This window comes from Martes martes (assembly GCF_963455335.1).
Source record: "Martes martes genome assembly, chromosome: 3".
NCBI lineage: Eukaryota > Metazoa > Chordata > Mammalia > Carnivora > Mustelidae > Martes > Martes martes.
The window spans coordinates 156,720,199-156,742,932 of record NC_137890.1 but is presented as its reverse complement, the minus strand read 5'-3'; the positions used below and the strand labels follow the sequence as shown (position 1 = coordinate 156,742,932).

General features: G+C 47.3%; 1 protein-coding gene across 1 annotated transcript in view; it reads left to right on the top strand.

Moving 5' to 3' along the window:
- The window catches only part of DIS3L2 (DIS3 like 3'-5' exoribonuclease 2), a 346,542-nt gene that overhangs the window by 268,503 nt on the left and 55,305 nt on the right, over positions 1-22,734 (top strand). Inside the window, exon 13 of the mRNA XM_080797894.1 lies at positions 5,934-6,167. Coding sequence (XP_080654020.1) covers positions 5,934-6,167 — 234 coding nt within the window. The remainder of the gene's footprint in view (positions 1-5,933; positions 6,168-22,734) is intronic.

The window sequence follows — 22,734 nt, the reverse complement described above, 5'->3', positions numbered from 1 at the left end:
CTTCCTTCCCACACAGCCCTTAGGCCTCCCAAGCCCCATACAACTGTCTGAGGTAAAGAGAACACTTTTCCAGGACTACTCAGGCGTGGTGCCCTCATCCTCTGTCATAGGAATGGAATTCTTGTCTCCTAACCACATCCGGGCCTTTAGGCTCCTCTCACGTTCCTGCCATTTCCTAGGTTTCCGAGGCAAACACTTGAGGAAGTTGCCTTGTCTCCCTCCTCTTAGGCTTAGAAGTCTAGACAGCTGTCTCTCGATCAGGACGGGAAGGGGCCCAATTATAGTCTGGGGTCAGCAGGCTAGGCTGATAGCAGGTGGCTTGAGACAGTAGAAGAGTACACAGTTTACTCAGGCTTGTTTTCTATAAAATAAATCTTCCAGAAAAGTCTAGCGCGTAAACAAACTGCCTTATAAACTACAACTGGCTGGCAGACTCGCAGCCCTCTACTGTGAGCCCAAACTCTGCCATCCCCACCATTGGCAAAGGCCTGTGGTGGGCCCAGAGCAGCTTCAGAGCCTCTCCACACAGCAGGAGAAGACCTGGCCAGGCCTAAATGAAGGGCACTGCGGACCATGCTTCCATCGGCTCTTTACCTGTAGTCCTAACCTGGCCTTCTTCATTCTTTAAGAAGTGACGGGACGAGCAGAGGAGCCCCCCACTTGCTGCTCAGCCAGCAACCACCCATCCTGCTGGCTGTGCCCACTGCAGTCCCTAGCACTTTCCACCACAGATAGGTCGCATCTGCCCCTCCCAGCTGTCTTGGAGCCCTTCCTCTTTCAGCCCAGTTCCTTTTCAGAAGTGTCATTGGTACCTTTGACTTAGGGAGGCGCTGACCTTCTTTTCAAAGTAAATTTTAAAATATAGGTGGATGGAAATGGACAGTTTTCAAAGGATACATTTCCTCACAATTCTGTATCTGTAAATTAGAGAAAGTTGCTATGTATTTGAGGCATGCTTTGTCTCCTTTACCTTACTATCGGCCTCAGCTGAAATACAGTGTATTCGGCTGTGGTGTGACACATGTGACACTGAATTTTGAATCTTACATAGTGAGACACAGACCCAGTCTTGGCTGCCAATGAGGAGACTGTGTGACTTTTCAGACCGCCAGCCTATTTTCTCAGCTGTGAAATGGGCTGATCGGTGCACTCCCATCAGACGAGTTGAAGAGATTCTAAAAGGCAGTAGGTATGAAAGCGCCCTGCAGCCCAAGGGGGCCAGATGCCCTCCAGGGTTGTGCCATTTCCTCGCTTACCTGGTACGGGAAGGGAGGTCTGGAGGTACACGTTGTGCACTCCTTCCTCAGCAGGGTGCTTCCAGCCATCTGCCCTCAGTGCCTGTTGGCACAGCATTTAAGCCGACATTTAGAGAGCCATGTCCTAGAGAATATGCGGGAAACTTGCCGCCTGCAGAAAGGGAGTGACCCAAATCCCCTGATGAAGCAAAGGAGAGAGGAGGACAGGATCTTCTTTCGGAAGGATTTTGTTTATGAAGCTCCTCGTGGCTTTTTTACTTTTTCCATGAAAAACTCTTTGTCCTTTTGTCTCCTGCCACTGGCCTGGTTATGGACAGGGCGTTGATGTGAAGACAGTTTCCAAATGGGAGATTAATGAGGTGTTCCATTCAGAGAGGAACCTTCCTCCCATGCTGTAAGGCATGCTGCCCCTGGGAACCCTGTCCCACCCCCATTTGGGTCTTCGTTTTCTTGCTGCCCTTGTACATAAGGCAGTGATGGGTATCCTTGCTTCTCTGCTGCCTCTCTGCTTTTTCCTGGCCTAGGTTTTTCTTTTTTAAGATTTTGTTTATTTATTTATTGAGAGAGAGAGAGAGAGTGCATGCCGGTGGTGGAGGGAGAGGGAGAGAATCTGAGACAGACTTGGCACTGAGCCTGGAGCCCGACCCAGGGCTCAGTCTCCATCCTGAGATCATGATCTGAGCTGAAGCCAAGAGTCGGACATTCAACCGGCTGTGCCACCCAGCCGCGCCCCCAGCCTCAGAATTTTTTTTAAATCTGTGCATAGGATGATTCCCACAGTCACTGGATTGTGTTAAAGCAGGATAGGTTCTGCTGCCTGAGGCCACTGTTCCTGGGCCAGAATGTTCCTGATGGCTCTTCAAAGCTTCCTCTTTAGCCCTTTGTATATTCAGAAAGAAGGTTGGTGCAGATTTTTCTAGGATGCAGGCGTGAGCAGGAAGGGTGCTCAAGTAAGGTGAGAGCACTCTAGGAAACTTCTCGTCTGCACCATAGTCTGGTTTGGTGGTGTTCGTGTGTGCTGGTAAGAAGGCTGCCCATCATCGACTGATAAGGAAACAAGCTAAAGGAGCAGAGGTGCCCATTAGGAGAAAATTGGCTCAAACTAACTGAGACTCTGTGTGTTGTTCTCAAGTTTTGGTAAGGAGTGGTAGACTTCTGCCAAGTTACAGGTAATAAATTTTAAGAACTCTTGAGGATGAAAAGTGGCCTCTAGTCAGCACTCAGCACCATAATCAGAGGGCTTTGAGGGAGAAACAAACTCTGTTTAGAGCAAGGACATATGCGCTCAGGGTTGGCAGAGTGTCTGAGAACCTTCTGGAACTTACTGCAAAATTTGGTGCATAAATATTTCAAAGGAGAGGACCTGGGGCTTTCTTTAGATTTTTTAAAGCAGTTCTTGACCCACTAGTTTACCTGAAAATAGATGCCCAGACAAGCTGGTGGGAGACTGCCTGACCTATGTGTGGTGGTTACCCATAGAAGTGTGCTGGGGTTTCCTGCGTCCTCCAGGAAAAATGGGACACAGACCCCAGGAGGCCAGATAGCCTATGACTTGGATACCTGAGGGAATCGGTGGAACTACTCATAAGGTATGTGGAATTGGATGGAAAGGAAAGTTTCCCCAAGCATGCTAAAGACAGACTGGCAAACCAAATGGACACATAGAAGGAGCGGGGTTGACTGGGTTTGGAGTGCAACGGAGAAAAGGAAACAAGCTTAATCTCCAGGGGAAATCTTTGTGACCACAAGAATGAATGGGTCGTGGCCCTGTCATTCTAGAGGAGCTTGGAGCGACTCCATTAGTGGGGAGTTTTCAGGAAATGTGGATGTAATAGAAGGACAAGCATGGGCTGACCTTGAAAGGGGCTCTTCTGGAGACCTGCGTGCACTATTTCCCCACCGGGACTGTTGGACGATACCTCGAGTTGGCTCTCATTTCTCTTGCATTCAGCACACACACAGACACCTCCTGAGAGCCAAATTCAGGACCTACTTGCTGCAGCAGCAGAGTCATGAGCACAGTATTTAAATCACTTATATTTTTGGATAGGAGTGGTTCTTGGAATAATCCAGAAAGTGTAGTTTAAGGGTTGGTTTTTGTTGTTTTTAGGAAAATTAAAGTCTGAATTACAGATCCAAGACTCTATGTATAATGAGGCTGTTTGCACTGCATCAAAGGAAAAGGAGAGTAGTTTTTACCATTCTCTTCCTGTGCTTCTCGGCCGCTGTTTTAAGAGTACTGGTTCTTTCTTCAGGGGAAGGTTAGGGTATTTTAGGGGTCAGTGTCTCTCTCGCCTTCCAGAGTAGTAGCCAGCATGTTCCATAGAGGCTGTGTGGTGTGGACAGCTCCTCTGGGCTGGGCTTTCTCCTTTTCCCCGGAAATACCCATGGATCCTTCAGATGGCTTTTTTTCAGGAAGCATAATTTGGAGGTTGTGAACAGAATGGTTTGGCCTGTGAAAAAGAAGGCAGAGGGGATGTTTGCAAGTCCAGGCAGAGAGGTCCCACAACTGATTAGACTGACCTCCCTCCTCCCGAGCCCCCTCTGCCTCTCAGAACGTCTGGCTTTTCCTTGCCCATGAATCCATTCCCCACAGTATTTCTCTCAGAGCTTTTCTACTTCTTCATGCCTTTGAGCCCCACCTAACCCCCTCATTCTTTACCTTCTCCCCCATAGAGTGGAGCTAGCTGATGTGAGTGCTTTCCCCTCCTCACTTCTCCCCCCAGAGTTGCCTCCCTCACCTCCCCTTTCCTTCCTGCCTCCTCTCCAGGCCACTCTTCCTCTCTCGTGGATGGGTGCCTCTTCCCTTACCCCACAAACCCAGCACAATCCTCCGTCCTGCCAGCCCCCCAGAAGCAGTCATCCATGCTCATTACCTTTCCTCCACCAGCTGTGCACCTATCCTTAACCCTGAGCTTCCAGAACTTCATTCCATCGTGGCCCACGGAGGAGCCACTGCTATTTGCCTCCCCCAAGGGCTGTGTGCGCCAGGCTGACGGCGGGCGGATCTGGCTTCCCCGACAGTGGATGGGCCCTCGGTGGCAGCCTCTCCAAATCCACGCACAGCACAGGGCCTGAAATTGTAGTTTGCCTCTGCATCACCACCACCCCCCCGCCCCACGCTCTTCCCCCTAAAAAGCCATCCGAAAGATCACCAAGAAGCAAATGTGACAGGCAAAGATTTTTCTTTGTTTTTATCTTCCTTGACATCCAAGTGACATTTGACTCTCCCTAGTGATGGCTAAGAGCTCAGACTCAGGCCCTGGCTCGGTTCCTGGCTGTGCCTTTCCTCAGCCTGTGACCTCAGACAGGTCCCTTACCGTGTCTGTGTCTCAGTTCCCGCCTTTGCAGGGTGAGGATAGCAAAACTATGTCATTGGGTCGCTGCCTGAAATGGCTGCTCTGGGGGAAGCGTCTTGTTCCCTCGCAAGTGCTCTAGGTTTGTCTCTTGTGGCTTCTGAGGACTCCTTTCTTTAAGTCCCTTTCCCCTAACTCTGGACACTCCTGATCTTTCTCCTGTCCCTTTGAGCTCTCTCATTTTTTTGTTTTTACTCTCCAGATTCTCTTTTTGCCCCCTAACATGGCGAGGTGGTAGAGAGTGCAGCCTTGACTCTCCCTTGCCCTTTCTTTCTTTCTCGGACCTTCCTGCCGAGGTTCCCCGTAGATGAGTCATCGACCCAGACCCCAGACCTGCACCCCAGCTGCTGCTACAGAGCCCACCATCTGGATCTCCTCCCTGCCCCTCAGACTCAGCAGTCCCAAAAATATTTTAACATTTGTTTTGTTTTTGCTTTAAAAGCAATAAATGCTCATTATAGAAAATACAGGCAAATTTTAAGGATAAAATATGAATCAGCAGTAATCCCACGACAGCAAACACCACTGCTCAGTTTGGGTGGATCTGTCAAGCCCAGTGGGCCTCCACCTGAGCCAGGTTTCTCCCCAGGGATGTTTGGCGATGTCTGGTGATATTTGGGGTTGTCAACTTGGGGTTGTGGGAGGGGCTGCTGGCATCTATCAGGCAGAGCCCAGGAATATCACCAAACATTTTACAATGCACAGGCTAGCCCGCACAACAAAGAATTAGCCCACTCAGTAGTGCTGGGGTTGAGAAACCTTGTTCTGGACCTTTGTCTTTACGTAAATGGCCCAAATCAATAAGTCGGAATTCCTTTTCTCTTTCTGCCTCCATCCTGCTTCTCTCACCTGTGTTCTCAGTTTCTGTCAGTGACCCCCCCTTGTCTCCCTCACCCCACATCCAATCCATTACCAAGTCCTCAGATTGCCCATGTGTCACATCTTTGCCTTCTACCCCCATCCCTTATCTTTCTTCCAGTTTTGCTGTTAATGACCACTCACTCAGAGTAATGGAAAGGTGCTCCAGCAGGGCCCTTCACCTTCAGTTTCTCTCCTGCTGGGCCTGGCCTGTACCACCTGTGTGCTTGGAGACCTTCTCTCGACCTCCACAGCCTCTTAAATCCAGCCCTCAGAGCCTGAGCTCCCTGAGGGCAGCAGTTTCCTCATCTGATTGGTTTCCGTGTCTAGCTAGAATGTAACACCATTCTGAGCACAGGGTTGGTGCTTGGTAGATCTCTGTAGAATGTGTACAGATGAATGGTTGCATGAAAGAAAAGCCTGGAAAAAGTTCTCCTGATTCCTTCTCAATCTGTCTTTGCAGATCCTTGGTGAATGGTTTGGTCGGACCATCATTCGCTCCTGTACCAAACTGAGCTACGAGCACGCACAGAGCATGATTGAAAGCCCGACTGAGAAAATCCCCGAGAAGGAGCTGCCCCCCATCTCCCCTGAGCACACCAGTGAGGAAGTGCACCAAGCTGTCCTGAATCTCCATGGAATCGCAAAGGAGTTACGCAAACAACGGTTTATGGACGGCGCGCTGCGTCTGGATCAAGTCAGTCACTTCTTTTTTTTGGTGCAACCAACAGATTTGACTTAGGCTTGAACCCAGCATGCATGAGGTTCAACATGGCAGTCTTGGGATCTTCCCTTCTTCCTTCCCCAGTCACGGCACTGAAACAGTGTTCTCTGAGGCAGGCAGGGACTAACTCTCTCCCACCCTCCAAACTTCACAGGCACACGAAGCCCACTGACACGAGCCAAGGCAAAAGAGTGGCGTCTGTGTGGGTGGCCCCGTGACCAGCACTCCCAGCTGGTCTTTCCTGGCCAGGCTGTAACCCAGCATTTGAGCCTTTCCTCACTTTCTACCTCACATCCCTCTGAATGGAGGTGGGGACAGGAACAGGGAAGTTTACAAGGCAGCTGACCAGTATCTGATGATGAGGCTTTTAAAAAAATGTGTTTCTTTTTATCCGTTGTCTTCCAAAAAGAGTCATATGTTTATAAATTCTGGATTCATATTTAAAGAGGCAGAGAACTGAGGAGACTGGAGAATGTTGACTGTTGAGGAACATGGCAGCCCGGAATGGTACTGATTACTTTTGTGTATCACAGCTGCTCCCGTAGCCCCCTAGGACTTAGGTAGCTGTCGCTCAAACTTGGTCACATTTCCACGTCCATTTCTGTGTGTGGCGACTCTTAAAACCTAGGAATCCTTTCCTTGCCAGTCGTCAGTACATTATGTAGTAGAGCCTGTGTTCTGTATTGTGCAGCTTTTTTTTTCTCATTTATATTTCTTACCCAAACCCCTGAGAACCTGCTCTCTCTGCCTGCTCACTATAGGCTGAGGGAAGTCTCTAGGCATTTGAAAAATGAGTTGAGCAACAGGATTGGCTGAGGGAGACCACTGCCAAGGGGGCAGCCTCACAGAGACATCTTTGTCCGAGCCTTCCAGCGTGGAGGGATCTCAAAAAGCTTTGTTTTAAAACTTTGTAATTGAAGATTTCATTTCATCCTAGCTTTTGTGATAAATGTCACTAATGCTTCTCAGCCGGCATTGCAAATAGTTGCTGCTCTTGGCCCTAGGAGTAAGTTAGCAACAAGTGGACACACTGTTCTGCCTGTGCTTGAGGGAGTCAGGGCACCTTCTGGAGCTCCCACACTCCTCCTTCCCTGGCCTGGGCTCAGGCAGCCTGAATGGACCTGTCTGTGAACGCTGATGGGCAGACAGGAGGCCGAGTGGCTGCTGGGGAAGCCAGCAGAGCTGGGAGAAGAGGGACCAAAGGTACAGGAGGTGACAGACTATCTCCCTTCCTTCCTTCAGGAAAATCCTTGGTGGGGGCATGAACACACCCCAGGTCTCACTCTCCATTGGCTGCCTGGTTGTCAGATCTAAGGATGCTTTTAAGTTCTTGCTTCCTGGACTTGGTTCTGCATTTGGAAGCTCGCCTTTGAAGCTTGCCTCCTGGTTCTCTGCTTCTCTTCAGACATCTCCAGTAATGTCCTGCCGGTCCCTTTGCAGAAGCCTCTTCCTCTGCTGTCCCCTGTAGGCTTCTTGTCCTTGGAGTCATCTCTACCCTCCTTTTTGTCTCTATCCACACTCCCTGAATGAATTCTTCTACTCTTAGGATTGTCACTACTAACTGGATGCTGACGATGCCCAAATCTGTCTCTCTAGCCCTGCCCTCCTTCCCAAGGCCTCAACAGGCTTCTCCCTCTGCCTTCTCGAACTCTCCACCCGGATGCTTCAGTGTCTCCTCAGCTAATGCTTGTCCTTCCTTGTGCAGGGATTGGTGCCCGCGGCGCGCTGTGTAGCCTGCCTCACGCTCCCTCCTACCTCGGCTCCCACCGGGGCAGTTTTGTGCATCAAAAAACGTGCTGTTTACCCAAATCAAATAAGATATACTGATCAGATAAGAGCATAAAAAAGAAAGTTGTTGTTTCTGTGAAAACTGAAACTGTCTAAAAAGATTCAGTAAGGATGAATCTGTAAAAATTCTGCTGTTTGCTTGTGACAACTATAAAAAATAGGAGGGAAAAATCATAAAATTCAGGAAGAATTCTGTACTCAGACAGCTTTATAGATGTCTATGTTCTCCCTCTCTTAAAGAAACAAAAACTGTAGGGGTGCCTGTGTGGCTCAGGCAGCTAACGGTCCAACTCCTGATTTTGGTTCAGGTCATGATCTCAGGGTTGTGAAATGGAGCCCCTTCTCCTGTTCACTCTCATTCACACTCTCTCGCTCTCTCAAAAAAAAAAAAAATTAAAAAGAAAACTATAAATTATAGACAATGAATTATGAGTAATTTATTCAGAAAAAAATATAGAAATCAATTATCATCCTCTTAAAAAGCTTTATATTTTGGGGTACCTGGGTGGCTCAGTAGGTTAAGCCCCTGCCTTTGGCTCAGGTCATGATCCCAGGGTCCTGGGATCGAGCCCCACATCGGGCTCTCTGCTCAGCAGGGAGCCTGCTTCCCCCTCTCTCTCTGCCTGCCTCTCTGCCTACTTGTGATCTCTCTCTGTCTGTGTCACATAAATAAAATCTTTAAAAAAAGTTTTATATTTTGAAAAACGGAATGAATGTACATTTATGTAAATTGAATGATTAGTTATAAATATATCTCATGTACGATTCCCCTCTTTATTTTTTAAAAGATTTTTTTTATTTATTTAGAGAGTGCATGCATGAGGGCAAGTGGAGCGAGGGGCAGAGGGAGAAAGAGAGAGAGAGAGAGAATTCAAGCTGACTGCCCGCCGAGCGGCGAGCCCAACACGGGGCTCGATTCCAGAACCCTGAGATCATGACCTGAGCCGAAACCAAAAGTCAGACGCTTAACCAGTGGAGTCTCCCAGGCGCCCCTGATTCTCCTCCTTAGCCAGCCCCTACAATAACTTACTAACCACTCCTTCAAGCACCTCAAATGAGAGGGCTTCTGTTAAACATCTTAGAGATCTTACCCTATGAGATTGTTAGAATGTTTGATTGGATTAAATATAAGAAATGCTCTATAACTATAAAACTATAAAAGGTCACTGTTAGGTGATCTCAACTCACAGTAGGAAGGGTATGGTAGTCAAGGAAGAAGAATGATCACAGATTATTGTTACTGATCTGTTGGCTTATCATAGAATCAGAATTTAATTGCTGAAAACAACCTTAGATATTTCTATCTCATTGACTCTCACAATTTATACGTTGGCAAGCTGATGCCCCCCAAAGGTTAAGTGAATTGCTTATATGCAAGAAATCAGATAGCTGACTCTTTGTCCAATTTTTCTCCATTTACATCATGCTGACTTAAGAGAGAAAAGTTTTCCTTAAAAGTGAGGGGGAGAAAAAGCCCTCAAAAGTCCTAATTGGGTTCCAGTTAATTAAGGTTTGAAAATAATGGATGTACATCCTTGGAGTGGATTCCTTGGTTCCCCAGAAAACAAGTTGTGTGGACCACAGCTTTGGAAGGAAGAACACATCAATCTCGCGCAGCAAGGGACACTGGCAAGATCCTTTATAAATCAGCTCAATGGCCCCATTCAGGGGTGACCAAGTTTGTTTCCCCCGGGCCTGCTGCCTGCCTTTGCCCTCGCAAAAGTCCATTTTTCCTCGGTGCATTTGGTGTAGCCGGCTGTTTGGAGCTTCTCTCTGAGGCTTTGTTTGCCTCATTTCACCATGTCCACATTTTTGGTCAATCCTTAAAAAAAATATGTCCTTTCACACTCGCCTCAATTAGAGAGGCCATGCCTGTCACACAGTAGGCCCTTGGATGCGGAATACATCTGCTAAACCAGAAGTTTTCCCTTTCCGGGAAGTCAGTTTACCATGAGGACCTCCGGAATGAGGGAGGTGGGGGGTACTAGGGTAGCACCTGTCTGTTCAGCCAGCGTCAGACCAGTTCAGAAGTTAGAACACACAGAAATACGGAGCTGCTTGACCACCGGGCAACTGCAGTGGACAGCGTCGGCCAGAGCGGCCTCAGCCACATGGGAGACAGTGTACCCTCAGCCCTCAGGGCTGCCTGGGCTGGCTCCAGTCCCTGGGGTCCGCCTGCTGAAGTTGTCTGCTCACCCCAGCATGCTATCAAATACAACCAAGGTGTGTATGTACTGTGGTGTGGGACCCATTGGGAAGGGCCTCCTTGAAGGTCAGATCGCCCACTTCCTATCACAGGCCTCTTTCACCTAGAGCTCGAACCTCGTTCTACAGAAGTTCTAGCTCTATGAAAGGATGCCCCTTTGTTTCACTGCCCAAAAAGCAAATGCAGATGCCTAATGCATTCTTTGTGCTTTTTGGTCACAGGAGTTGAATAGTATTGCTTCTGGGTGGTTTTTTCCCATCTTCACGTTTCCCTCTGCCATGTTAATTCTAGACTCTCCACAGATTCTGGTCTCATTTTCTTTATCATCACATATGTCACTGCTGTTTCTTGAAAGAAGATGCCCCCAAATGGGGCCCAGATGTTTTTGTAGTAAAAGGAACCATAACGGTTTATAATCATACGCAAACCTTGAGTTTTGGGGAAGGGAAACTGAGAAGCCCTCCTTCCTCACTCTGGTTCTGTCCTTGCTCCATGACTCGGACCTGCTGGACAGGCTCTGAGGGTGTGCCCAGCTCCCTGGAACTTCTGTTTATGCCCAACCCAAAGCCTGCTCCCGGGCAGCCGTCTCTCTAGAGAGGAAGAGAATGCTGCCTGTGATCTGACAAGGCCTCAGACTCCTTTTAGCATTCTGTGTCTTAGTGGTTGCCTTAAAGAAAGGATAGCAAGGGAGGATAGCGGCGTGGTAAATAGAACCCTCAAACAAAAACATCTCAGGGAAAATTGATTATCAAACAAAAACATCTCAGGGAAAATTGATTATCTTCAGGAAGCTACACTTACAGTGTTCTGGGGCTTTCTCTCAGCCCGACATTCCTCAGTCAGGAGAGAGCCCTTAGAGAGAGCCCCCTCTGTGTGTGGGCTTCTGTGAGAAACCCGCATGATGGCCTGCGAGAAACTGGGCCCCTTCTGGGGTCTTCCCAGCAAGTGGTCAAGGATGTGAATGGCTCCTACTGAGCCTTTGACTTTCTGAATTTAGAGAAAGTTGCAGTGAAGAAGAGTTTATATTTCCATCTTGGGTGATACCTCCAAACTAAAGGAGCCTTTACTGAATTCTCAGCTACCTCTTCTATGATGCCCTCCTGGCAGGATTTGAAGCCCAGACATTGGGCACTTTCTTTGAGTGGACTTGATTATAAAGATAAACTTGATAGTGAAATAATTTTTAAATACCTTGGGATCCAAGCTGCTGTGGAGTGCTATTCTGGATGTCCTTGGGCTAACCCAGCCCTGAAGTCAGGAGTCTGCAGACTTGCTGGAAAGGGCCAGATAGTAAATATTTGGGACGTTGTGGGCCATACGGCCTCTGTCTCAACTCCCCAACTCTGCTGTTGCGACGTGAGAGTAGCCACAGACGAACCGGTGAGCAGACTGTGTGCCAAGAAAGCTCTAAGGACCCTGGAATTTGAACTTGACGTCCTTTTCATTTCACAAAATAGTGTTCTTCCTTTGATGATTTTTCAATCATTTAAAAGTGTAAAAAGAGGGCACCTGGGTGGCTCAGTGGGTTAAGCCTCTGCCTTTGGCTCAGGTCATGATCCCAGGGTTCTGGGATCGAGGCCCGAATCGGGCTATCTGCTCAGCAGGGAGCCTGCTTCCCCCCTCTCTCTCTGCCTGTCTCTCTGCCTACCTGTGATCTCTCTCTCTCTCTGTCAAAAAAATAAATAAAATCTTTTAAAAAATTATTTTTAAAATGTAAAAAGCATTTTTAGCTGTATAAGAGCAGGTAGAAGGCTTGATCTGGCCTGGGGTCCATAGCTTGCTCACCTCCACTCACCTGAAATTTAGCTCTGGGACCCAGGCGGCTCTTCGGGGCTCATGATCACCGCACCAGGGAATCAGGCGAGGTGATGGAGAACGGCAGGGCTTAGTTAGCTCTGGGGGTGGTTTCATGCAATTAAGTAAATTATTCCTTTGATTAGTACCACGTTTAGCAGGTCCAATCGGAGGCCAGAAGTAGAGGAATGAATCAGATCAGCACCAGTTCCCTTACCCTAGTTACAGGCAGGTAGCTTTAATTAGCCAGAGGCAAACAGAGCAGCGGCTCTCATTTCCCACCTCTGCGAGCTGGCAGCCTCTTCGCAGTTGGGTCTCCTCCCCAGCCCACCTGCAGAGAGAGAGGCTGGCTCTGCCTTCTCACCCGCTGGTGGGGTGGGCCTGCTCGTGGCCGAAGCCGACTCTACGGGGGCCCCACCCCGTCCCCGCTGCTGTATGTAGCTATAGGTTTTGTTGACTCGTATGTTTAAAGTTACAGTGAAAAATGTTTCTGTTCTCCCCTCCAGTACAGTCCTTTACAAAAAATGAGCCTTCCAGCTCTCTGCTGTTGAATTTTTGTACCATGTGATACCTGGTGCAAGGTGGAAAGAATGGGCTATTCATCCTGCCTGACTCTTCCTTGGTCTTATTTACATCACCGGTAAAGCACGGGGCAAGCTGCTGGTCAGATGGTCGGACGTGTTTGTCGAATCGGTCTCTATTGTCTGAGTCATAGAGTCCTTCATTCAACATACCTTCCGAAAGCTTTTACTGGGCACATGGTGTGTGCCAGGTGCTGGTGATGAGGGGAATGAGCTCTGGGGAAGACTCCATAATGAGCAGCCATGGGGCGCTAGGTAGGCAGGCAGGTGAGAGACACTTCTTTGTGCCCCGGTTCTTAGGTAGGCCCCATTGAACCCCTCTTTTCCTTAGAAAGGAAGCTTTGTATCAGATTATAAAAGCATAAGTAAATTCCTTGATCTATGAAAAGGTATTTAAGTATATTCTAATGTTATAAAATTTAGAAAATACAACAGTGTAAAGAATAAATAAAACCACCTGTAACTCCATCATCCAGAAATAGCCACCGCTAATATTTAGATGTCTTAGGGTTCCTTTTGAATATCCTCCTTAATACTTCATGGCAGGAGGGAGGAGTGGTTAGCATAACATACATGTAATTTTCATATTCTGCTTTTTCCCATGTCATTCAAAATTCTTCAAAACCGTCGTAATGCATCTGTAATATTTCCTCATATTAGTAGGCTCTGGAACATTTAGCCATGACCCAATGTGGATATTTAGATTATGATTCTTTTTAGTATTATACATAATAGTGCCATAGCCACCTTGTGTCCTAAGTCTTTATGCTGATTCTGATGATTTCATTAGGATGGTCCTAGAACTACGCTGATAGGGTCAGAGGGACAGACATATTTAAGAATCTTCAAACACTGCCCCATTCCCTTAGGGAAAGGTTGTACCAACTTCTGCTCCTTCCAGTAGCCTATGAATATGGGCACCAAGTGTGGAAATACCCATCAGGAGTTCTGTGTCTGTACAGAGTGTATGTGTCTGTCTGTCCCTGCCTCTCTTTCCCTCTCTCTCTCTCTCCCTCACAAAGTCATGTCCTGGTCTCCTGCAATGTCCCAATGGCTATGGTCTTGGATTATTCCTTCATTCCTATTTTATTTTATTTTCATGAGGCCTTGCCTACAAAGAGCAGTGTCACACCATAGACTCTTCTAGCATTAGCCATTACAAAAAATACTCAACCTAAAATTAAGCTTAGGTTTTTTCTTTTTTTGAGATAGAGAGCGTGAATGGGGCGGAGAGTGCGTGTAGAGGGAGAGGGAGAGAGAGAATCCCAAGCAGGTTCCACGCTCAGCACAGTGCCCAACGCAGTGCTCAATCTCAGGACCCTGAGATCATGACCTGAGCCAAAATCAAGAGTCAGACGCTTAAAAGACTGAGCCCCTCAGGCACCACTAGAGTCCAAAAATTTTAAATGGCTGAGAGGGGTAGTTGAAAGCATCTTGCTAACCCCTTGTTGGAAGCTGAGACCAGAGAGCTACCTCCTGCCCCAAAATGAGATCCTTCTTTCCTCTCATTAGAATCCATAAAGAAACCCATCCTTTTTGAAATGATGTTGAGAATTATTGTTGCATGTTCAGATCCTTAGAGAACATTGGAAATTCAGTAGCCTTTCTTCTGTGGCTCTTACCTCCTGTGTATAATAGCCTTGGGTTGGCCTGACGTGAATAATTATAAAGAAATCAAACTGAATTAAGACTAAAGAGCCCAGCATGGCTTTACCATAAGAATAGCTATGCTTTTCTTCAGGGTAGTAGGAAACAGTCCAGGAAGGTTTCCACTAGAAGTTCAGGGCTTCTGTTTCAGTGTTGACAGATGTGCGTTATTTCAAGCATGGAGAGAGTTCTAGAATTAGTGAGGTTTAAAGAATATCAGTCTGTAAGTTTTTCCCAGTTGCCAGCTTCATACTAATTGTATTAGCAAAGTTTTCGTTTAAGTGTATCTAGCTCATTTATAAATAAATCTTCAGCCAAGAATCTGTGCTCCTTTGAGCGAGTCAGCAGCCAGGCCATCTAGCACGGCCTCTGTGAGGCGAGGGGAAAAGCTGGACAGAACGAGCTGCAGCCTCAGGCTTCGGGGTGGACCTGGCAGCACAGGGAGCCCCGGTCATGCCTCTGAGAGAAGGGGAGAGATGGATCGGATGGCATCCCTACTTTCATATGGAATCGGGGAAGCCAGTCCCTACTTATGCATCCCAAGGCATGAACGAGAGACAGACCTGAAAACTTGACCTAGTTGTAACTAAGTAACACGAATTACAGCCACTGTGGGAGCTGAGCACTGTTTGTGGCTTGTTAACATGTGCATAAAAACCAACATATATCATTAAGTAGCAGAGTAACTGTGCCGAGCAGCTTGTTATTAAACCCCCAAACTCTTCATGTGTTCTTCCCTTAGGCATGTCACATAGTCATTTACTCATAATTTTCAAAAATTAGAAGGAATACAGGTAGTATTATTCTGGAAGTTGTTAAAAATACAGATTCAGACATGATCTTGGACCCTCACTGGACAGATATTTCTTAAGTTCCCGTTGTGTTACGAGTACTGCCCGTAGTTCTCTAAAGGAGCCTGAGGCAGCGGAAGGCCAACTTTCTACCTTCCAGTTACAGAGTGAACTTGAGAAGAATTCTGAGTACTTAGAAGAAACTCCAATAAGATAAAAGCGAGGGCATACTTCATTGACTCGGGGCTGAACGTATAGGTTTTTAGGTGGAATGGGATTTGAAGAAGAGGGCTGGCTGGGGGAGGGAAGGCTGACTCACACAGTGGTGCCAGGGAAGGACACGACTGGTGACAGGGGAGCCGAAGGGCAGGGAATGCCCGCTCTGTTGGGACAACATGGCATAAAGCCCATCGTGCTACTCTCTCCTCTTGAGTCCTGAACCCACTGAGAAATAGACACACAAGTTAGACTGAGAACGAAATATACTATTGGTGATAAAAGTTTGGATCAGAGAAGGCAGCTTGAGCGGGTTCAAGCATTTGAAACAACCCAGAAGTTAATGTTCTAAAAAGAAACTCTGGTTGGAGTGATTAGAGGGAGCAGAAGTATGGCCCCTACCAGGCCGTGTACCCGGGGGTGAGCCAAGTGTGACCTTCACCACTCAGTGCCCTCCAGGGCCCCTAGGAGTGCCACCCCGAAGCAGTGGCCACAGAGGAGGATTGGGGGCTGGTGCTTTCTTCTTGCCCACAAGGGCCAGTACAAATCCTCAGCAGATCTCTGAAGACTGCTTCTTATATAACTTTACAGAGTGGACTTGGTCCCATCCCAGTTCTGGAAGCTTTTCACTTGCCTGCTGCTGCTTTCTACTTGCCTGTATCCAGGCTTATTTCTTAAAGAGGGGGAAAGCACCCCCTCCCCCATAAACCTGTCTTCATTTCCAAGAACCTGAAGAAGGCACCTGCAATTCTGCTACAGAGAGGTTTGCATCGGCCAGCCCCTCCCCCACTCTCCCTCCCCTCCTCCCACTTCGGGCTCCCCCAGCACTTTATTTATACCCGTTGCCTGTCTTGATCGCATTGTCCCACTGCTTTGTCATTTCCCATTTTCCTCCCTGTCTCCTTCTCTGAGACTGTGACTTCCTGAAGGGTAAGGACAGCGTCTTGTTCGTCTCTGTATCCCCGCCCCCTGCACGGGGCTTGTTTCTAACCAGGAATTTCAAGGTCTCTGACCATCTCTGTGCATACTGATCTTTTTTAAAAAGAGGAAGGTAGTTGTAACCTGGACAGGAGACTGTAGCTCTCAAAGAGAGGGGTGCTTACGTAAGAGAATTAAATGCACATTATAAATCAGAGGTTTCCTCCCCTCTTTGAATAGAAGGGTTGGGTGTTTGATTCCTCGCCAAGGGATCCAGGGTTTAGAACAGGGTGTAATGAGGACTTTCTCAAGGTGGAGCTGCCCAGACAGGTGTGCAGAGGCAAGAAGCTCCAGCCCCCCAGGGGACTGGCAGTGTTTCTAAGGCATCACCTCCGTGTCCTCAGACCAGGGAGCCTGTGTCCCCGAGGGGAGCCTGGCAGCAGAAGCTCTCCAGGAGAAGGCAGAGACCCCCAGTGTACCACCCTGGGAATGGAGATGTCCAGGCTTGTCAGAGACCTGGCTCACCCACATGGAAAGGTGGGCAAGGCACCAGATCCTCCTGCCACCTGCCTTCCACAGAGACTCCCTCTGGGGTGAGCTGATGTCAGCTGCTATCCCCCACCCACATGACAAAATGGAAATGATCTGTGTACCACGATGGGATCCTGGTCTCTGCTCCCTCCATGAATTCTGATCGGAGCCTGATTTTGCTTCTCATGGAAATGGTTTGCACAAGACAGGGGTTCTGTGTTAGGCTGCTGGGCTGTCTGAGCAGAGTAGATAACTCACATCATGGTTGGGGTTGAGAGTGTGCCCAGATGACTCAGACTTAAGTCCCTAGCATTTCCAGGGGGCAGAGAAGGGAGGCCAAGGGCTCTCACGCTGACGAGGTGATATATAAGAAATTTCTGGGGGTCAAGCTGGGCAGCGGCCAGCATCCCTTGTTCTGCTCTGAGATGTAAGACTTTCAGGTTAGCGGCCTCAACAGACAGAAAAGATTTGGCTCCTCTGGGGGCTCAGTCTTTCGGGTAATTGATTAGGAAGCGCTTGGCCTCTCCCATTTCTATTCACAGGACACTCTGCACGTCCTCAGCCTGCCCCCGTGTCACAGCCCACGTCACTCGAATGTGAGCCAAACAGCTACATAAGAGATGTGGAATCCTTTGACGTTAGTAAAACCTGCATTGGGGAAAGGGAACCCTTGCAGCTGACCCTGAGATTTTAGCATGACTGCTTCTCAGGGCAGGCCCAGTGGATTTCGGTTTCCATGGTCCAGGGAGCCAAGGGGGCCTCTGCTCCTGTTCACGGCCTGCCCTAAACTCTGCTGCCGGATTGAGTTCCCCCAAACGCTGCTTTCACCTGTCACTCAAGGACCTGCAGTCTCCTGAAGCAAATTTCAGGGACCAGTAAGCTTTCTGTAGCTCTTCCAGGACAAGATCTAGGATGGCTAAGTTTTAATTTTGCCAAACAAGGACATTGTCTTAAAAAGCAAGTTACCGTTTACTGTCGTCATGATTTCACAAATGAAGACATTTTAGCACCAAAATGAGGGAAAGATATCTTTCACAGTAGGAAGCAGTCTTTCCCAGTGACTTGACTGAGCTTTGTGGGAAACCTCTTTCTCATTTTGTTCATCTCAGACCGGCCTTTGAGAAGGGCTGGATTGCTGCATCGGGCCCAAGTGCCTCCTGGCTTTGGAGGCCCTCTGTGTTGTGGCCTGTGTTTGACGTTCCCAGTGTCCCACCAGCCCATCTGCCTTCCTCATCCTTCCTTGCCTTCACAGAGCCTGGGCCTCCAGCTGCTCCCCCCAGTCCCACACACCTTACTTCCTCCAGAGGCCTGCTCCAAAGGGGTCCAGGTAGCAATATTTCATAGGTTTTCATTCATTTCGTGTTATCATTTTATTTCTTTATTACCTTCATCTCCCTCCTTGCCTGGATTCTTGAACATCAGCTGTGGAGAAAGTAGATAACGTTGCTGCAACTTCTTACCTGCCAATCTGTGGTGTTGGCACGCCACAGGCACCGCGAATATCACCTGCAGCCGGTGGGGGCTCCAGGACCCAGTGCCCACTTTACATCCAGTCTAGAACCTGAAGAGCTGGTCCCGTTATTCCTCAGGGAATTCCCACGTTTTAAAAGCAGAATATTATTGTAACACTGTTTGTTTTGTAGCACTCTTCCCCTTCCCCTTTTAAATGGCATGTGGCAGACATTTTTCAACTAAAGAGAATTTAAGAGCTTTCAAAGTGTTTTGTAACTTGATCCCTTTTGATTTATCTTTTTAATTTCCCGCACTTTTTTTTTTTTTAAATATCTACCACGTATAAGGACTGTGCCAGGTATTGGGGACAAACAGAAGAGAACATGATCCCAGCTTTCCAGGTCCCAGCCCTCAGAGTAGCTTAATGTCTCACAGAGGAAATGGGACACAAATAGAAGAGGGAGGTGTGAGGGAAAAGTGGGGATGATAGGCCGCACTGGGTTTGAGTGGAGGTGGCTGCCTAGGTGTTTTGTATGAGAACACTGGCTATGGTTGGAAGGGACCACTTTAAAAGTCAATTAGAGACAGGGTCAATCTATTTTTAAAAGTTTTCTCCTGTACAAAATAGAAATTGGCAATTTGCTATAAGAAAAACACTGGAAATGCTGAAAATAAATTAGAAATTCTTTAATCGCCCCTTGAATTGTGACCCCCTGGGGTAAAGGAAATCTGCCAGATTAGAGAGAAATGAGCCCAGACCCCGAAGGGCAACACCCAGGGAGGGAATCCCAGCAGGTTTCTTATCTGCTTGTCAGCATTAAATTGGCAAGCTCCTAAATAGGAAAATTTGCTAATGAATAACAGTCCACTGGGTTTGAAGTACATTTGAACAGGGAGCCATTACTGAGCTCTGAGAATGTAGGCTGTGCCATGCAGCAGTCTGAAACTGCTTTGCTGCAATCAGTTTCCTTCTGTAAATAACAAGGGAGTTCTCCCCTTCCTTTCTCCTGCCCTCCATCCCAGCCAAGCCCTGGGACGCGCTCCTGAGCTGAAGCAGAGCAAGGGCAGAGCTCAGAAGCTTCTCCCTTTCCTCCGCCTGCTTGGCCATCCTGCTTCCTGGACTTGATTCCTGACTCCTTGCTGCCGAGGACTTCTCGGTTCCTGTGGAGATCTGTCCTGGTTGCCCAGAGGCCTAGCTTTGAACTTCTCTTTGGTACATGCTTCTGCTCCAGACTGGCCTAGGTCCAGATCCCATTCTCTTCTTGCCACCAGCTACAAGTCAGTGAAGACTTACAGAGCAGACCCTGTGCGGGTCCACCTGGATTCTGACCCTGACCCTTGCACTCAGCTGTGTGACTCTAAGTTTTCTGTGCCTCAGTTTCCTAAGATAATAAGCAGTAAAATGAGATAACATATTCCCGAGATAATCATAAAATGGAGATAACGTGGGTCACTTGTCTGGCTCGGTCCATAGAGTGAGCAACTCTGATCTCGGGGTTATAAGTTTGAACCCCATGTTATGATTACTTAAAAGTAAAATCTTTGGGGCACCTGGGTGGCTCAGTGGGTTAAGCCTCTGCCTTCCGCTCAGGTCATGATCTCAGGGTCCTGGGATCAAGCCCCGCCTCAGGCTCACTGCTCAGCAGGGAGACTGCTCCCCACCCCCGCCTCTCTGCCTACTTGTGATCTCTGTCTGTCAAATAAACAAATAAAAATCTTTAAAAATAAAAAAAAATTGTTTATGTAAAATCTTTAAAAAAAAAAATGTAGAGATGATGTTCCTGAGACACCGTTGGTAAAATGGAGATAATCATAGTGCCTTTGCCATCGGGGTCCTGTTAGGTTAGTGACTTGTACCCTTAAAATGCTCAGAACAGAGCCTGACACCGAACAGCAAATGCCTGTTAGCTGTGTGGCCAGAGATGCTGAGAAAGACCCCATTTCTGTCCTCACGGAAGAGCCACCTCTACAGGGCTACCGTGGGGCCGTGGGGGTCACCGACGGCTGTGGCCTGGAAAGCCTTCCCCTCATTTGCAATCCTGCAGTTGGGTCTGGACAGAGGGGAAGGGCTTGAAATGGAGGTGCAGGGGTGAGGATGGGACCTCTCCTACCAGCGCCCGAGCCAAGCGTTCACCTACTCGGGAATTGGGACCAGACTCCCAAACGGGACGCCTCGCAGGGTTTGTGAGGCGGGAAGGAAAGGAGATGGAGTTCCCCCTCCTACTCCAGGTCACTCAGAGAAGTGAGGCAGAATATTGCACAGTTTATGTAACACTTCCCCAGTTGGGCTGCTTTTAGCTTTTGCTATTATAAATAGCACTGCAATTAATTATCTGCATAAAATTTTAAAAAATCATTTTGGATTATTTCCTTCGGAATAATTTCTTGGAATGACTGAATGGAAGGGAATTCATTTTTGTGTGTGTGTGATACTTTTCTCTTTTTGATTAACTTACTATTTTCTTAGAAAAGTAATACTTGTTTGTTTTATAAAAATTTAGAGATTAACAAGTAAGGCCAGCAGAGGCATCGGTCATCCATGACCTGGTCATAACATTTTTCTATGTATCCGAAAGGGTGTGCGTTTTCAAAGCTTTTGATACAAACTGCCAGATGATTTTCCAGAAAGGTTAAGCTAATTTAGGCTTTCCCCAGCAGGAACAATAGTGCATTGTCATTGTATCTCACCAAGTGGAGAGTTTGTGGGTTTTATTTAATCTTCGTTATTATGATAGGTTGAAAATGGCGTTTTATTATTGTTTTGACTTATATTTGTTTTACTGTTTGTGGGCTTGATCAGCTCCCAAGTCCTCTGTTTGCCATTTCTATAAAAAGGCAAATTCTATATACAATCATTAGGAACCCCTAACACCTTCAGCACTACACCCACCAGCCACATTTGTAGCCAGAATTACTTTTTTTTTCCTAGTAAGGTATAATTTACATACAGTAAAAAGCCCTTTTCTCCTTTTTTTTTTTTTTTCAGTTCTATCACCCCAGAAAATCTCAACTTTCCCCTTTGTACTCATGCTCTCCCCTCTACCCTCCGTCCCATAGTAGCCTCTGATCTGTTTTCTGTCCCCATTGTTCTGCCTTTTCCGAAATGTCATACAGAGGGAATCATACAGTTGGTAGCTTTTTGAGTCTGGCTTCTTTTACTTAGCATCATGCCCACGAGGTTTACTGTGTGGTTATGTGTATCAATGGTCACTCCCTTTTATTGTAGAGTAAGTTTTCCGGGATACTGTAGGTGGCCCACAGTTTGTTTATCTATTTACCAGTTGAAGGATATCTGGGTTGTTTCCAGCTTGGGGCAATTATAGAATGATGGTGCCATAAACAACTACAGGCGTTAATGTGATAGTTTTCATTTCACTGGGTAAATACCTAGAAGGAGGAGGGTTGCTAGATCGTATGCCAAGTGTCTGTTTAACTTTATTTAAAAACTGCTGAACGAGGGGCGCCTGGGTGGCTCAGTCAGTTGAGCGTCCAACTCTTGATTTCGACTCAGATCATGATCAGGCCATGAGCTCAAGCCCTGGGTCAGGCTCTGCACTGGGCAAAGTGCCTTGCTTAATATTTCCTCTCTCCCTCTCCCTCTGCCCCTCCCCACATCCCTCCCTCTCCAAAAAAAAAAAAAAGGCAACCCAAAACTGCCAAACTGTTTTCTAGGTGGGGCTATACCACTCACCAACAGTGTATGAGAGTTTTAGTTTCTTTACATGCTTACCAGCTCTAGCTATTGTCAGGTTTTTGTTGGATTATTTTGTTTTATTTTTTAGTCATGTGAGTAGGTGTATTAAAGTATTTCATTGGGGTTTTTTTTTTGAGATTTTTATTTATTTGAGAGAGAGAGAGAGAGAGCATGAGAAGGGGGAGGGGTCAGAGGGAGAAGCAGACTCCCTGCTGAGCAGGGAGCCCAATGCGGACTCAATCCTGGGACTCCAGGTTCATGACCTGAGCCAAAGGCAGTTGCTTAACCACCTGAGTCATCTAGGTGCCCCATTTGTTGGTAGTTTTAATTTGCATTTCCCTACTAACTAATGATGTTAAACAAACATGTTTTCATGGGCATATTTGCTGTCTGCTATCTTTTTTAATGAAGTTCCTGTTCATATCTTTTACCCAGTTTTTACTTAGGTGGCTTAGTTTCTTATTACTAAATGTTGAGAGATTCTTTTTTTTTTTTTAAGATTTTATTTATTTATTTGACAGAGAGAGAGAGATCACAAGTAGGCAGAGAACTAGGCAGAGAGGAGGGGGGGAAGCAGGCTCCCTGCTGAGCAGAGAGCCCGATGCGGGGCTTGATCCCAGGATCCTGAGATCATGACCTGAGCTGAAGGCAGAGGCTTAACCCACTGAGCCACCCAGGCGCCCCTAAATGTTGAGAGTTCTTATATTCTGGACCTAAACTAAACCCTCTCTCAGGTTTGTGATTTACAAATATTTTATCCAGGTCTTCAGCTTGTCTTTGCATTCCCTTATTTCTTTACTCTCTCTGTGAAGAGCAGAAGCTATAAATGTTGATGAAGTCTGGTGGATCAATTTTTCTGTCAAGGATTTTGCTTTTGGTGCCCTAAGAAATGTCTGACTAACCCAGGGTCATAAAGATTTTT